This window comes from Artemia franciscana, chromosome 17, assembly GCF_032884065.1.
Source record: "Artemia franciscana chromosome 17, ASM3288406v1, whole genome shotgun sequence".
Lineage (NCBI taxonomy): Eukaryota > Metazoa > Arthropoda > Branchiopoda > Anostraca > Artemiidae > Artemia > Artemia franciscana.
In genome coordinates this window covers 34,948,036-34,964,687 of record NC_088879.1, presented here as the reverse complement: position 1 = coordinate 34,964,687, position 16,652 = coordinate 34,948,036, and the positions used below count along the sequence as shown (strand labels likewise).

At 35.9% G+C, this 16,652-nt stretch overlaps 1 protein-coding gene across 1 annotated transcript in view; it reads left to right on the top strand.

The window, feature by feature from the left end:
- Positions 1-16,652, top strand: part of LOC136037545 (LIM and SH3 domain protein Lasp-like) — a 96,523-nt gene that overhangs the window by 2,653 nt on the left and 77,218 nt on the right. Inside the window, exon 2 of the mRNA XM_065720268.1 lies at positions 11,976-12,070. Coding sequence (XP_065576340.1) covers positions 11,976-12,070 — 95 coding nt within the window. The remainder of the gene's footprint in view (positions 1-11,975; positions 12,071-16,652) is intronic.

Below are 16,652 nucleotides of genomic sequence, written 5' to 3'. Positions count from 1 at the left end.
AAAGGCATTGATCAGTACATTTGTTTATTCATAAATCAATAATATAAACAGCAAAATATTTACCTTTTTTTAATATAATAAAATAAGGATTGTTTTCCTAACATGCTTCCTTCTCAACAGGCCTAACAATTTTTGTATGCAGCCCTGCTATATTTTATCCTTAACCTTACCCCCACCCCCTGATATGCAAATATATTGCCTGAATTATATATATATCCTATCTATTCTCAGTTGTTTCTACCCATGTACCTGTAAGTTGAATCAACTGTAACAAATCAGGAACCAGTTTCAAAACAAAAAATGGTGGCTGTATGTATTGAAAATATATATAATTTGGGCTATATATTTGCATATTAGGGGGGGGGGGAGTATAGCACAGCTGCTTGCAAAATATGTTAACTATGGCTATTCTAAACATTATGAAGTTAGGATTGTTTTCTTAACATATTTCCTTATCTTCAGGCAGCTATCTAAGCAATTAACAAATATCAATTTTTGAATATATATTTGGGTAAAAATAGAGCAATCCATGATATTGACCTACAAATAAAGTAAAGATGCTGCTTGAAGTAATTTGTTTTGCACTTTCTGAATATATTAATTGATTTTGTTGCAAATTTAATTTTAAGCCCTTTTTGGATGCTTGAAAATGATCATTTCTTTCTGTAGTTTTTGGGAATAAGAAAGGGTTTAAACTTTGGTTTCAAAGTTATTTCTTCTTAAAAAAAAGCATCTGGAATCCTGAACAGGCTCCTTTTGGCTTCCAACTGCAGAAGTTCATAGCTACAAAACTATTCACATAAAACATAATACAATTCAATTTGATCAGCTTGTGGGAAGTGCAGTATACAGTATACAATGATATGGTAGGTTTTAGACTCTCACAAAACCCAAACTCTTGTTTGTAGTGATTTTTGTTTGTTTCAAGCTTGATTTGCATATGAATTAAAATGATATATTCAACTTAGGGTTGTTTTAAGATTTATTTATTCATTTATATCAGTACCTATTGCATTTTTGTTTGCTATGATTGTTTATTTAATTTGTTTGTTTTGGGTTATATTTATGCTTCAAATGTAAAATATATACTTATTTTTTTTAAGCTTGTTTTGCATATTCGGTTTCAGCTTTACTTGTTTTAAGACTTATTTTATTCATTTATATTAGTACCTGTTGTATGTTTTTTGCTATGATTGTTTATTTAATTTTTGTTTGTTTTTGGTCTCATTTACTCTTTAATAGTAACTTATGGCTGCTTTGTGTTTGAGTTATTATAGGGGTCTATTGCTTCTGGTCTTAAGTTTAACATGGCCTTTACTCTTCTTTAAAAAACTTATTTTTTTAAAGTTTTTTTTTTAATTAATTTCTGTTTCTTTTTTATTGCCAAAGTTTCAAGTTCTTCAAAATTCCCTATTTCAAAATAATTTTTTTCCAAAATAAATTAACAGCTTTGGCAAGAACTAATATAATTTTACTGAATATTTGATATATAATAATATTAATTACTGAAAGCTCACCAACTCAAGATTCTGTTTCACTCAGGGCTAGATTTAAAGCTTTGACACTTCTAGGCCCAAGCATTTTTGCTGCTCTGTTCTTGCAAGATTCTCAGAGAAATGCAACAGGCCATATGCTTTTACCATTAGAGAAACAGGCAGTAGCCAAACTCTTGTTTGTAGTGAAGAATATAGGTGTTTTGAACACTTTTGGAAAGAGCTAATAAAATTAAACTAAATTGCCATGACTTTGAAATAAAATATTGTTAATAATTTTTTTGGTGGGGAGGGAGTCAGGCCATGGGTAGAGGGCAAGGGGTCAGCTCCCGTGATGTATCATTGTTCATTTTTGGGGGATGGGTATTGGACCAGGGAGGACCAGGGGTCACCTCCCATAAATTTTGGGATAAAATATCATTAATGAGTTATAAATATCATTTGTAAATTGTTTTTTTGGGGGGGCATGGTGGGGCAGGGGTGAGTTCCCATAATTTTTGGAATAAAATATCATTAATAAGTGTTTTGTTTGGGGCTGGGAGTTGGGCTTATCTGATCTTAGAACTATTCTAAAAACCCTCATATAAAAATCTTAAGTGCTTTGAGGGTATAACATACAACACTTGCCTGCGGGCTCTGGTGGCTTGCTTTGACCCTGGACTTTTGTTATATGATCTTTTGACTTATTTCGACGGAATGGATATCTAACAAATTTGATTGGATGGATTTTGGGTAAAGAGGGTGGGGGGCTAGTTAACCTCTGGTTCCTTTTGACCCTTAAAAAGGGAACTAGCAATTTCAAATAGAATGGGCCCCCTATGAAGTCTATGCAACTATTCCCTCCATAAAACATTATATGCCCCTGGGGGATAATGCTCCTTGCCTCAGGGTTCTAATCTTTGGTCTATTCTTGAGAAAAATTAATATCGCAAAAATTTGATTGGATGCATTTGAAGAAAAGTTCGTTGGGGGGGGGATCTTGTTATACATTGGATCACTTTTGATTCTTGAAACAGGGAACAAGCACTTTCAATTTCTAGTCATTTGAGTCCCCTCCAAAGAGCCCTTCTTCCTGGCTCTGGTGGGGGTTATGTTGACCCCAAAGTCTTTGTTTTCTGACTGTTGAACTATTTCAAACAAATGATTATCTTTGTTTCAAATAAACAAAGTCTTTGCTTTCTGACTGTTGAACTATTTCAAACAAAAGATGTTTATTGAATGTATTTGGGGAAAAGAGGGTATGTGTGAAAGTGGAGGGAGGAGGTGGTAGATGCCTTCTGATCATTTTTAACTCTTGTAAAGATAACAAGAATTTCCAATCAAATGAGCCACCTCTGAAGTATATACAACCACATCTTACATAAAAATATTATATGCCCCCAGGGTATGACTTACAGCACTTGCGTCCAGGCTCTGGAGGTTTGGGTCAACCCTGGAGTTTTTGTTATTTGATTTTTAAACTATTTTGAATAAAATTGCTAGCTCAAAAATTTGATTGGATGAATTTGAGACTAAGGGTCTTGTGGGCTAGTTGCCCTCCAATGACTTTTGACTCTAAAAGGGCACTAGAAATTCTGATTTACGATTGAATGTGCCCCCTCTGAAGTTTATACTACCATCCCTTCCATAAAAACCTACTATCCCTCAGGGAGATAATTTACAACACTTGTCCCTGGGTACTGGGAGGGGCTGTGTTATCCCTGGAGTATTGTTATATGATTTTGGTCTATTTCGAACAAATGACTACATAAAAAATTCGACTTGCTTAGGGAAAAGAGGGCTGGTGGGGGAAGCAAGTTTCCATTGGGTCAATTTGACTCTAAAAATGCAGCTAGAACTTTGAATTATATGACTACTTCTTCCATAAAAAACCTTATATGCCCTCAGCATTAGTTACAACCTTTCCCTCGGCTCTGCGGAGGGGGGTATGTTGACTCGGAATTTTTTTTTATCTGATCATTGGACTATTTCAAAGAAAATGGCTCTCTCAAATTGATTGGGTGCATTTATGGAAAAGAGGGTATGTGGGGGGGATAGGTGCCTCTAATCACTTTTGACTCTTAAAAAGGGAATTAGATTTCTCAATTTCCAATCCAAAGAGCTACCTCTGAAGTTTATATGGCCACCCCTTAGATCCCCCCAGGGAATATCTTAAAACTCTTGCTGCTGGGCTCTAGGGCATTATGTTGACCCCAGAGTTTTTGTTATATGATGTTTAAACTATTTTTAACGAAATGGTAATCTCGAGACTTTAATTGAATGGGTTTGGCGAAAAGAGTGCATGAGGGAAGACACTCAAAAAGTGCACAAGAACTTTCAATTTCAAATCAAATGATCCCCCTCTGAAGTTTATACAAGAATCCCTTCCGCAAGAAACATATATGCCCCCAGGACATAATTTCAACGCCTCCCCCCGTGCCCTAGGGGGCTGTGTCGACCCTGTTTTTGTAATCTGATATTTGAACTGTTTTTAACAACATGGCTATCTCATAATTTTATCTGATGGATTTGGGAAAAAAGGGGGTGGGGGCTAGTTGCCCTCCAACCCCTTTTGACTCTTAAAAACGTCATTAGAATTTCTGATTTCCAATCGAATGAGCCCCCTCCGAAGTTTATACGACCACTCCTTCCATATGAAGTTTCTCTGGCAAAGATAAATAAATAATAAAACATTGCAGCCTTATGGCATTTACTATAGGCAATGCTATAGCGTTACCTCTGATAACTGACAGGGTCCTAAAACATCATAAAGAGCTTATTTGATAGTCAATACTTATTTCTGGATTTTTTAATTTTGTTTTATCTATAGCTCCATTATAATTGCCATATTGAACAAAATAGGATTTCTTAAATCATTCCTGTAATGGAAAAAAATCAGAACCATAAACATAACAGTATACTATTTAAATCTCCATTGTAAAAAACAAAGAACTGGATGTTTCACCCCATCTTTTGAAAACAATTCTCACCACTAGCTTGGCACTTGAACATTGTAGGGACATAGAATTAAAAACCGACTGAAGAATTTGCAACAGGGGCTTTACTTCTCCATCTCATCAAGGCCCTCGGGCAATGCTTCACTATTAACCTTGATCTAGGTCGTGAAACTTGCCCTGATCAGAGTATATTGCAGTGGCCATCAACATTCTTTTGGCTGTGGTTCAAAGTTAAGCACAATGTGATTATTGAAGGAACGTTTGGGTCAGTGATATTTTAATTTTAAAACTAAATATCACTAGTTAACTCCTTCACATCATCACTTCCAAAATAAACATATACATCCCAATAACCATACTGCCTCCCTACCAGCCTAACTTTCAATCTGCCCACTACTTCCTAACCACCTTCCTGGGTGAAAATCTTGATTGCTCTGTTATAAATCGAGAAGAAATACGCTGGTCTTTATGTCGAGTCTCATGATGATGAAGTTCGCCCTTACTCCCAAGCATATCAATGGACTGAAAATAAACTGAGAGCTTTTGACTATTCAACTGGGAGCAATTTATAGTGAACTAGCTGTTGGGGTGGCGCTTCGCGCCACCCCAACACCTAGTTGGTGGGGGCGCTTCGCCCCCCCAAGCGCCCCCGCGCGCGTAAGTCGTTACGCGCCATATTAGTTACGCGCCATTGTAGTTGTGTCCCTATGTCCCACCTGTGAATATATATATATATATATATATATATATATATATATATATGTTTTTAACTACGTAAAACTTGCGAATATACAACATTCTTTGCTGTCCCATTGTCTGTGCATATAAATAGAATGTCAGGTTTAACGACTCTTGAACATGCAACATATAATGGTCCATGGGAAAACAATCCGTATTCAGATCTATACCTCATGATTCTAATGATTGCCCTTGAGCTTTGTTGATGGTGATTGCTAATCGACGATTCCCTGTGTCGCCATCGTCATTTATATATCCCCCTGAGCCCCCCGGCGTCCCTGTTGTAGTTGTGTCCCTGTGTCCCGGTCGTCATGTCCCGGTGTCCCGGTCGTCATTTGTGTCCCGGTCTGTATATACATTCGTTTTGAATTGGTCTTTTTTTAAGTTTTAGTTTTTTACCTTTTTTTAGTTTTTTTTTTCTTTTTTTAGTTTTGTTTTTCTCCTTTATTTTTCATTTTTTTTCCTTTTTCATTTTATTTTCTTTTTTAGTTTTTTTTTAGCTTTTTAGCTTTTTTAGTTTTTTATTAGTTTTTAGTTTTTTTTTCTTTTTAGTTTTTTTGTAGTTTTTACCTTTTTTTTAGTTTTTAATTTTTTTTTACTTATGTCCTGGTCATCATTTACACTCCCTGTGTCCCGGTCGTCATTTGTGTCCCGGTGCTTTGTTGATGGTGATTGCTAATCGAACATTCCTTGTGTCTTGGTCGTCATTTATATTCCCTATGTGCCGGTGTCCCGGTCGTCATTTGTGTCCCGATGTCCCGGTCTGTAATTTCGTCAGTCGAAAACATGACGTCAGTCGACACAGAAACATGACGTCACCTGAGAGATCCACAGACAGACAACTTATTTTTATATATATAGATAAATAGTGTAAACTACCAGTTGTTTACCTCTTGATCTGAAGTGGATAGCCTAAAAATATGGAATATCTTAAAGATATTAATTAATTTGTGTTCAAATTTATTTGTTATGTTTTAAATTCATGCTTCAAAGGATATTCGCAGAGATGTTATTTTCAGATGGGGAGGCTTTTTAGAGAAAATGAGTCATTAAATGGTGGTTCAAAGCAGAGGCTGGAAAACAGAGGAGACTATGATTTCTTTAGGGTTATGATGGGGCATAAGTTTTGACAGAAATATTAAGAATATGAAGTTGTTTAATAAGGAATTTTTATACTTCACCCTTACTTACTTACTTCGTACTTGTGACGGGAATCAGGCGTTTCCACTAGCATCAAGGATAGTCGAGACCTGTAATGACCGTGTAGTGCAGTCTGCTGCCAGCAGCTTTGCAAATAAGCCATTGGTGTTTAAGGCTGCTACGCGCTTGAGGTTTTTCCCATGGGGCTTTCACCCTCTGAGCTGCTGCCCTCATTTTTGGCTAGCACTATTTTATAGCTGGTATTTGTTAATATTATCAGAAGATATTTGACTTTGAAGTGTTACTGGATAGATCCTCTGGACAATAGATTTTGTTTTCTAACATATTAGTTATTATTTACCAGATGTTAATCAATGATTATTGCAGATAATCCTGTTCAACACAGTTTTGTTAACTTAGTAAAGAGGGATTTGTCTCCCATTTATTATTTTCTGCTCCAGTCTCATCATGAAGAATGGATGGTCATTGAAACTTGAAGGAAGTCTCCTTTAATTGCAGTTTAAAAGTTCTGATATCGATATCCCTTTTCAATAGATGAATTTAATCCTTGGGCAAATGGCCATCTTTTGAACACTACTTTATCCTCACAATTCCCACATGGCATCATATCAAATCTTTAAGACACGTTTTCGCCAGAATGGCTGAGAGTCCAAAATTATAGGGGTATCACCTCAAATATCTAGATTCAAAGTCGACTTCAAGTTTCAAAAATTATAGAGAGGTATATAGACTATCATCAAGTCCTTACACCTCTTTGACTCCTTCATCAGAAAAACTAGCCGCTGGAGGCACTATTCTCCTCCAGTCAGCAAACAATGTGTACATACTATTATATACATTAATACAATATTATTGATTGTGGGAAGTGCGGGTACCTAAGCTGCCTGTTCCCAGCAGTTTAAGGCCACTAGGCCGGCCGGTACCAATACGGCTCTTCCTACTCATTCCCGCTTTCTTCTCCACAATCAAATTCTATAAGTAAATCATCTCTTTTTCAGTCGATTTCTTCATGCTTTAATTAAAAGTAGGTTTGTCTAAAAAAACGGTAGACATACCACGCCTTTCTTAATTTATGCGAAGGACCTGAATAATTCAATGAGAATATTTGGTTTAGATTTGCAATTTGCGGATGACACTGCATATATTGTCGCAGGGAAAGATGTTAGCTGTTTGAAACTTGAATTGGAAGAAGCTTTCAACCATCTTCTATTGTGCCTTGGGTCAATTTACCTAGCTCTTAACGTTGACAAAACAAAATTTGTGATTTTCTCGCGATGGAACGGTGCAGTTCGTGAGATTCAACTAATTGAATCAAGTGATTTTAAAATAAAGATTTCACGAGCAGCAACTATGCGATATCTCGGAGTCCTCCTTGACTCTAATCTATCATGGAAGCCTCATATATCTAATCTGCGGATGAAATTGGGGAGAAATATAGGGATAATGCGAATGCTCAGGTTATCCCTTCCCTTTGAGGCAATGAGATCACTTTATCATGCACTTATTCATTCTCATTTAATGTTTTCATCACTTGTTTACTTTAACACATTTAGTTCTCATATTACGCCACTTCAGAGACAACGGAACAAAGCTTTGTGGGTCCTTAAGAGTTACTTGCCTTCCCCTAAATTATTCCAGCGAAATTGTCAGCAGATTTTCTGTATTGCTTCTTTAATGTCTCTCCTTTAAGACATTTTGTGACTGTTGAATCTATCCTCTTGAAACTGAAGTATTATTGTGGTTTGCTTCCCTCGTTTTTTCGTTCCTCGAACCTTTTCCCACTTAAAAGCATTGAGTATGAACGTCTAACTAGAAATTTTAATGGTAAAATTCTACTTAATTGACTTCTTGCTATCTCGGAAGGGGTTTAGGTTAGGAAAATGAAACTTTCAGGGATGGGTACTTTAAAATACCTTCCCGGGATATACTTTACCCTGTAGACCCATCCCTGAAAGTTTCATTTTCCTAACCTAAACCCTTTCCGAGATAGCAAGAAGTCAATTAACTAGAATTTTACCATTTTAATAAATTGTATCAACCAAGAATAATAAATGAAAGATCAAAATTTTCTCATCAAAACTCGATAATTCGGTATTCGAATATTTGTACTTCTAAATTGGATACTTCAAAGTCAATTCAAACAACTAAACGAAAACTTGAATTTATGTTGGTATGTTGAAATTTGTTTGTGATAAGTGAGTTTTTGTTAGTTAATGTGGATTGTCTTGGGGATGTTAAGTTTGTTCCCATTTTATCTGGTTTTTGATGGTACTGAACCTGGGCTTCTCTAGAGTTCTTTGTGTCTTTTATTTTTGTTTATTATTTTTTTCGCTGGCCATGCCAACGGGTGGTGTTGTTGGCCGGGCAGTGACGGGAGAACATGTTTAATTACACTTGTATGAATTGCATATAGTGGAGTATGGATGTTGTATTTATTTAAAGAAGTTTTTTCCATCCCCTGCATTACAAATTTGTCTTCTCAGCCGGGCTCTGGACCTTTTGTTATTTATTTTATTATTAAAAAGAACCCGAACTGAGCCTTGTTTTGATTAGGCTCATGTGAGGATTCTTAATTTGTCTGATCAGAAGATCTTCAGTAGATTATGTGGGCTTCTCTCTCGGCCAACCTTGGTCATACTAATCTACTTGTATTTGTAACATGATAGAAACTCCATCCGCTCTCTCTGGCACTTAAAACTTGACGGACTTTTTCTTGCCATGTAAATCCATCCTTAAAACATAAAATCGCGAAGAATCCATTCTTCTATCTATCTATCATTCAAATCTCCTTCTTCATGAGGTGATAATTTGTAACCATAACATGTCTTTTCTCTTTTCATTCCACCAAAATCTGCCTGAGGGCCTTCAAATTGGTCTTGATTATGGCTAGTATGGCTTTGTATAGGCTGCTAGAGCACTTCTTCCAATAGGGGTGTAGCATGCATGGTAATGCGTTTATCTCAAAGTGCTCATGTGTTGTCAGTAGACCTTGAGTTGTATTCTTGAAAGCGTTTCTTTTTCATTTCTTTATTTAGACCTTGTCTATATGTCAGAGACCCAAGATTCACTGTTGGCATTCGGGGTCAAAGATTGTAAAGGATTTAGTATGAGTGACTTTAGAGGTCCAAGCTTGGTAACCTTGCAAATGCATAAATATTATAATTTTTTTTACTCATGATGTTAATAGGTCTAATTTTTCAAGGTGAAGAGATAACTTTTCAATAGGAAAGGAAGCAAGGCATTAAATCTGTTTATAGATTGAGTTCTCAGATTAATAAAGAAAAAGTTATATTCTTGATCTTTTTATTTGTCAGCTGACACTATTGAAGTTAAAGTCTTATGTATCCTAACGTCCCCTTTTCTAGGGGAAATCTTGTATTCCCCTCTAATTGTTAGCTTTTGATTCACCTATAACGTGAATGTGATTCTTAGTTACCCACACTATTAAAAAAGCAGAGAACCTTTAGTTGTAAAGCATAGGGAGCCAAAGCTAAAATTGGCTTTGACTTTCATTTTTTATTTATTTTATTAATTGTTGTGAATTTAACTTATCCTTTGTAATTGTAGTTCATGCATTTAAAATAAGGCATTCCTGGGTATGACCCTTTGAGCGGTATGACTTTTTTTATATTGTGCAATCATACCTGTACAAACGGCGGAATTCCCAAAAGGAATAGGCTAAAGTACCCAACCCTTACAGACACCAAAAGACAGTAATCTTAAATTCCCGTTGTGTTTTAGATACCCCGCCACTACCCCTAGAACATATCTCCCTTGCTAGTGAACCTGCATATACTCCCATAGTTGATCCCTTATCACACCTCCATTCTTGGTTCACTTTCAAGTAATACAAATTTAATTTTGATCCTTGGAAACTACGTTTTAAGGAATTTGGTTTAAAAACAGTATTAGTCTTTCTTACCTTTATTTCCTAGGAATGTTATCTAAGATAAACTTGTTATTGTAGATATATTTATTTTTGGTATATTTAAGCTCTATAATCTTTTAAGCTTTATTCTAACAGTTTTCGAAATTCAAGATTTTTTTTCAAAGTATTTATCCCAAGAAATTTACATTTTCTAACTGATTATCTGTAGCATTTGTTACTAAATTCCCTGAAGAGGTTTTGCATTTTGAATTATTTCTTTTTACTTCCGCTTTTAACTTTTGGCTGCATTTGTGTAAATTTCATATAATTGAAACAGTTGAATCTTTTCAAAATTGATTTTCACCCTTTTATTTATTTGTTAAAAAACAATCAAAACAAAACGGTAAAAATAGGTAAAAGGAAATAAAATTGTATACAACAAAAAGACACAGCAGAAGAGCAAAAAAGAATAGTAAATTACAAAATTACGAAAAAGTCTGTTAAGTTAACGTACTATTTTAGCAGATAGAGCAATTGGTGTGCATGTAACTCAATCCCATCCAAACCAACCTAACCTGTTGCATAGGCTGAATTGAATGGAGGTTGAGAAGAACGAGGGTTGAGTTTCAAAGGAACCAGAACCATTCATTATAATATTGATCTGTTTTTCAATTGTGTTGGCAATGTGACTAGCAACAAAACATCATGGATAGCAGTTCTACAATTTTATTCAAGAGATAATAGTTTTCTGGATTTAACGATTGAAAAAAGAAATGAAAACAGGATCAAAAATGGAGAAAAATACTGTAAAGGATTACTATATTTTTTTGAAAATGTAGTAAAATGCTATATACATCCAACGCGAAAGCATGCGCTCTGTTGACAATTAGTGCAGCCATCTGTGTAGTTATAAACGTAATAAACAAGCTATGACTGGAAATGCGTATACGTATTAGATTCAGTTGGACAGAATAGATTATCTAGAGTCATTGATGGCGTATAGGATTATCGAATCGATGCTTCAATGACCGGGTCTTTTTTACAGGGCCAGGTAAATACCCTGTCACCCAACCTTGCAACAACTGGACCCGATCCCTGGTCCCCTATTGCCAAACAGAGCATCAATCCAAAGGGCCAATTTAGTTGAGGCCTCGTTTTATTCTTTGTTGCATAATGGGCAGAGTTGCATCCATTATTTTTGTTCGAGGTGAGGGGAGTACAAAAAAACTTAAAAACACATAAAAAATTTGTTCTAATAGTTCTAACATCCTTACTTCAGGGAAGTAAGGATGAACTTCCTTGGAGTAAGGATGATGGGACTATTTTAATTTTTTTTTAGTTTTAATGGTCTTATTTTAATGCGATTTTCTTTTATGCTTTCATTTGGTTTGCTGCGGACGGCCCTTGAATATAGGGTCCAAATTTTCATTTAGGGTTAAGATGTTCCACTGTCTTAAAGAAAAATTCCCTGTTGTTTCTACTTGTTGTTTGTATTTATGATGGAAAAGCAGTGTGGTCTTCGTTGCTATTTAGGGTAGTTCCACCCTGGTAAAAATGTGCGCGTGTGTGCTGGGACTGCATTATCAGCCTTGTAACAAATTGCAGTTGTCTTAATTCGACAATCCAGCAACATGGAGTCCCCGTAAAAATTAAGAAATAATGCATAAAATGTTTGTTTTTCACTCATTCTCGTAAAAAAACTTCCCTGGCACCCCCCCCCCCACCTCCAAGGGTAGAACCTCTTTCTGCTTCTGTATTGCTTTACTTTTTCCTTTCTAGGTTTGGCACAAAACATGTTTCAAATGCCAAACATGTGGGATGACTTTAAATATGAAAACTTACAAAGGATTCAACAAATTGCCATACTGTGAAGCGTAAGTTTTGAAATAGATGCTTTGGGTTTTGCATTTTCCTGATATTATTTTTTGTGTAGGCTAAATACTTTGGATGCATGCCATTTTTTTTGCTCATTTTGCGTAACAATATTTTAGCGTATATATGCTTGATTTATGCTGTTTAATTGGAAATTGTTATTTTTTTGTATTGATCTAATTTAGCTCTAATAATTCTTATTTAAATTCCAATTACTATGGCTTTTGGAACTGAAAAATAAATGATTAATTAAATAATTTAGCCTGTTTCTCAATATAAGGTTTGTCCAGGTTAACGTGCTTCTTGAAGTTGCGCAATAGCTTATTAATCCCCATGTTCATCCTGCTTGAACTCTACCGTCAAATTGTTAACTAGCAATGTCTGCAAACAATTACCTGTTAGCATCTATGGATTGTTTCGTTACCCCACCGACTGACCATATTCAAACCAGTAGACTGTACGAAAAGTGTAGTTCAATCCCACTTTCTAGGGCTATAACATGAGAAAGGTTGAGATGGCTAGGACACGTTGTGCGGATGAAAAATGGCAGATTGCCAAAGATTTCCCTTTTCGGCCAACTGTCTAGGGCTAAACGGAAATCAGGTCGTCTGCGGTTGGGATGGGAGGATGTCGTAAAGAAAGATTTACGGGAAATTGGAACTTCCAGGGAGGATATAAAGAGGGAGGCTTTGAATAGATTCGGACGGAGGAGGAACTTGCGTAGCTTTGTTGGCCTCAGGTGACTTAATGCTGTGGTGAGTTATTAGTAATAGTAGATATGGAAAACAGAAGTGCTAGCTAACAACTCTCAGAAACGTTTTAATTGTAAGGCAATTTAAAAGAAATACAAAGCTGTGAGTAATAGTTTAAATTGATTTTGGGAATAGTGGGGAAGAGAATATTTTGCTTACTTTAGACAGATTGACTCTTCTGATGGCACCAGTCCGCTAAAAACTTAAAGCCTAGTATGGCATTAGTCAACCAACGATAACTTCAACCACATAGAGACTTGATACACTTATCAAAGGAGTGTTTTAGCTTATTCGTTCCATATTAACAGAATATTCCTGCTTGATAATTTGACCACCCATTTAAAGCCCATTTCCACCGTCAGACTGTTAACCAGCAATCTTTGCCAAGAATTTTATTAGCCTGCTGAAACATAAATATGAACGAACGTTTTTCAAAAACGTATTAATTTGAGAGGAATTTCGAAAGAATACAAGCTTGGAAAAAACCGCTTGAAACTGGTCTTAAAGACAATTGTCATGGCGTCAGGTAGCTAAAAACTTGGGGCTTGACATGTCAAGAGTCAGTCAAAGATAGCTTCTCTAAATTGAGACACATATCAAAGTTGTCTTTAGCTTATTCCTTCCATATTTAACGAATTTTCCAGTCTAAAGCTTAAAGATTGGCGTAGTTCACGATTAGCTCTCTAGTTAGGCGTGATATCATATCGGTGATCTCAATTTGGATATGTAGGCTGCCATATTTCAGATGTTTTTCAAAGTGCGTCTCAAAATTGTTGTCGTACTTTGAAAAAAGTTGACTTAATTCCAAGAAATTATCCCTATTCTTGGATTAGGAGTCCCCTTGATGCCCTCTTAAAGGCAAATCCTGACGTACAAGGGTTCGTTTTATGCATTTTTGGTGTGCCAAAGTGCCAAAATTTGGCACTTTTGTTTTACTCAATCGCCCAGTTTCTTCCAGTTTTTGTATTTGATTTTCACAAATCCTTCGCGGTGGTCATGAACTCTTTCCATAATGAAGTAAAACAGTAGTCCTTGTCTTTCTCTCTGTTGTACTTCAAACAGATAAATTTCTGATTGTATTAAGACAAAAAAGATCTCAAATTGCTGCCAAATTCTGTTTTTGGTAAATTATATTGGCCTGGAAAGGTCCAGACCCTTTCATTGACTGATCATTCACTTATTTCGGTTCTATTATATCTTCAGACGACTGTATAGACCAGGAGTTGTTGCTCACTCAGCCAAAGCCTCTACCGTTTTCAGTACGCTGAGCCATGTCCGGATGAAGCCGGTGAACAAACGTGCTACAAAAATGAAGAACCTTGGAACCTCAGTCTATTTGATCTTGATGAATGGAACTGCCTGTGCTGTCTTGATGCTCTTGATACAATTTTAGTGGATTCGGAGAATTGAGGGAAACTGGTGAACAGTTTTCTTTTTCAGCAATGAACACCTGCGAGGTATTAGTTCCCAGTCTCTCTTTTCACACCAGTGGACACTCCGCTGGTTTAGACATTTGAGGCTGCCTGCCATCACTCCGGCTTGGATTCCTTATAACTTGGATCCAATCAGTAGAGGCTGGAACCGTCCAAGAGGAAAACCCAAGTTCCAGTGTAATGACAGTCTCGGGAAACTGCTGGACAAGGCTCGAATTCTGCTGTCAGATTCAGAGGCCCTTGTTGTTGACCACCCTTGCGGAGAAAGATGACAACGCTCTCAACACCACTCTCAACAAAAGTTTCTGATGAATGAAACGTAACTACTTCCGATACTCTGTCTATATCAGCTGTTTGCCTTTCGGTAGTTGGATGGAGAAATTTTTCTTGTACTCGCACTTCTGTTGCACCTATTTCGCTTCTCGCAGGATCTTCTTTCGATGTCCTTGGTGCTTATCAAGGCGACAGAGAAGAACAAGGACTTATATATTGTCACCTTTTCAATAACAGCAGGTGTCGTTGAGGTTATATTGAAAAAAAAAGGACGTGATATCCTTGAATTCCTTCATGTTTAACTTAGTAAAAGAACCTGAACCAAACATCACTTGTGTAAGATTGTTGATGAAATTACTGCTATTGGTCACTACTTTCAAAATAGACAATAGGAAATTGAAAGGAATAAACACTAGCGGTGGAAACCACAAAGCTATCATAAGAAAAGTTTTAAATCATATTTAAAGTAGAAACATTCTCATACCGATAAAAGAATCAAGTAACAAAGCTTGCGATTTGCCAAAGTAGATATTGTTCACCTTAGGTGCCAAATAAAATCATACTTTTTTTTAGCTCATCCTTTGCTTCTAAACATAATTAACCAAAATTGGAGTCTTACTCTCGGTCCCGTATACCAATGCTATTCATAATAATGAATTTAAAAATCGTTTTCTTTTATTTTTCTACTCATCCGAAATGAAGCAGCAGACTCCGACAGTCTTGCAAGGGCCATTAAATTTGGCCACTCTAGCGAGTTAAAAAGGCACAACAATTGGTCTTCTGCATTAGGTCCTCTGTATGGTTTGCTCTGGTAATTTTAAGTATAGCTGACTCAATCAATCAACTGTGGAAATGTAACATACACAGTAACAGTATTTTCTCCCCCAAGGGGTGAACAAACCGGCGAAAAAAGAAATCATTTTGCGATGATAATTCCATCAACAACTGAACCATCAAACAAATCCCGATTTATCGAGTACATTTCACCCCATGGTGGGGTGACTTGAGAAGTGAGTATGCAGAGTAGATTCGAATTTGGAACAAGGCACCTAGTTCTGGTACACATTATGTATAATTACCATGATAGTGCATCTAATAAAGGGTTCTTGGAAACTGCTGTTATGATTGAAATAATATTTGGTAAACTGGTGCTCGTCAGGGATTATAAGTTAATCTAACAAGAAATGGAAGAACTTTTTATCTCAAGAAAAATATATTATTTTCAATACTGACAAGGGTGGGCATTGCCTGCCCCTCCCTAGCTACGGCCACGAACTTACATCACCCATATATTCATACGTACACTCATTTAAGGCCTAGTTCCGCTGTCCATTTGTTAATTAATAGTATTAGCCAACAAATTTCTATTAGCTTGCGAAAACATAAGTATAAGTAAAGTAAAGTTCTTTACAAATACTTCTCATTCAAACTCAACTGGTGGTGTGTTTGAGCTGTCTTTCTTAAAGAATCGCGACAAAAAGCAAGACTGTACAATTCGTTACAACCAACTGTATTGATTAATATGGATTAAATGGATTAATTATAATATGGATTAAATGGATAAAATGGATTAAATAGAATTTGGACGAAGCTGTACTCAGGATTTTCATTTGGGAAAACAACAATCGATATTAATATATTTTATCAACAATTTGTGTTTTTTATGATTTTTTAATCTCGGGTGAGGGATCAAACCCAGAGCAACCCTCTATCTGGGTACTGCTTTGGAGACTCGTATGATCAAAGCCAGATTTGATCCAAATTTTGAACACATTAACTACTATACTCATTAGTAATTATTAATTAAGTCCCTTTAAAAAGTATTTGGAATAGCGACAAATTCCGTATAACATTATTGCAAAACCAAATTAATGAATCGAATTTCCTAGATTCAATTGCGAAATAAACAAAAAGTTTTGGTGCAATATTACTATTTAATCACCTTAATTACCAATTAATAAAAGAGTATATAAAGATCTTGACTGTAGGATCCATACAAAATTTTCACAACTTTTCAAAGAAATATCTCAACGATTACGCCATGATCTAGAATGCCAGAGCACGGACTAATAAGAGGAAACAAAATAGTAAAAGGAAATAAAGGTCAAAAAGTAAAAAAAAATTAT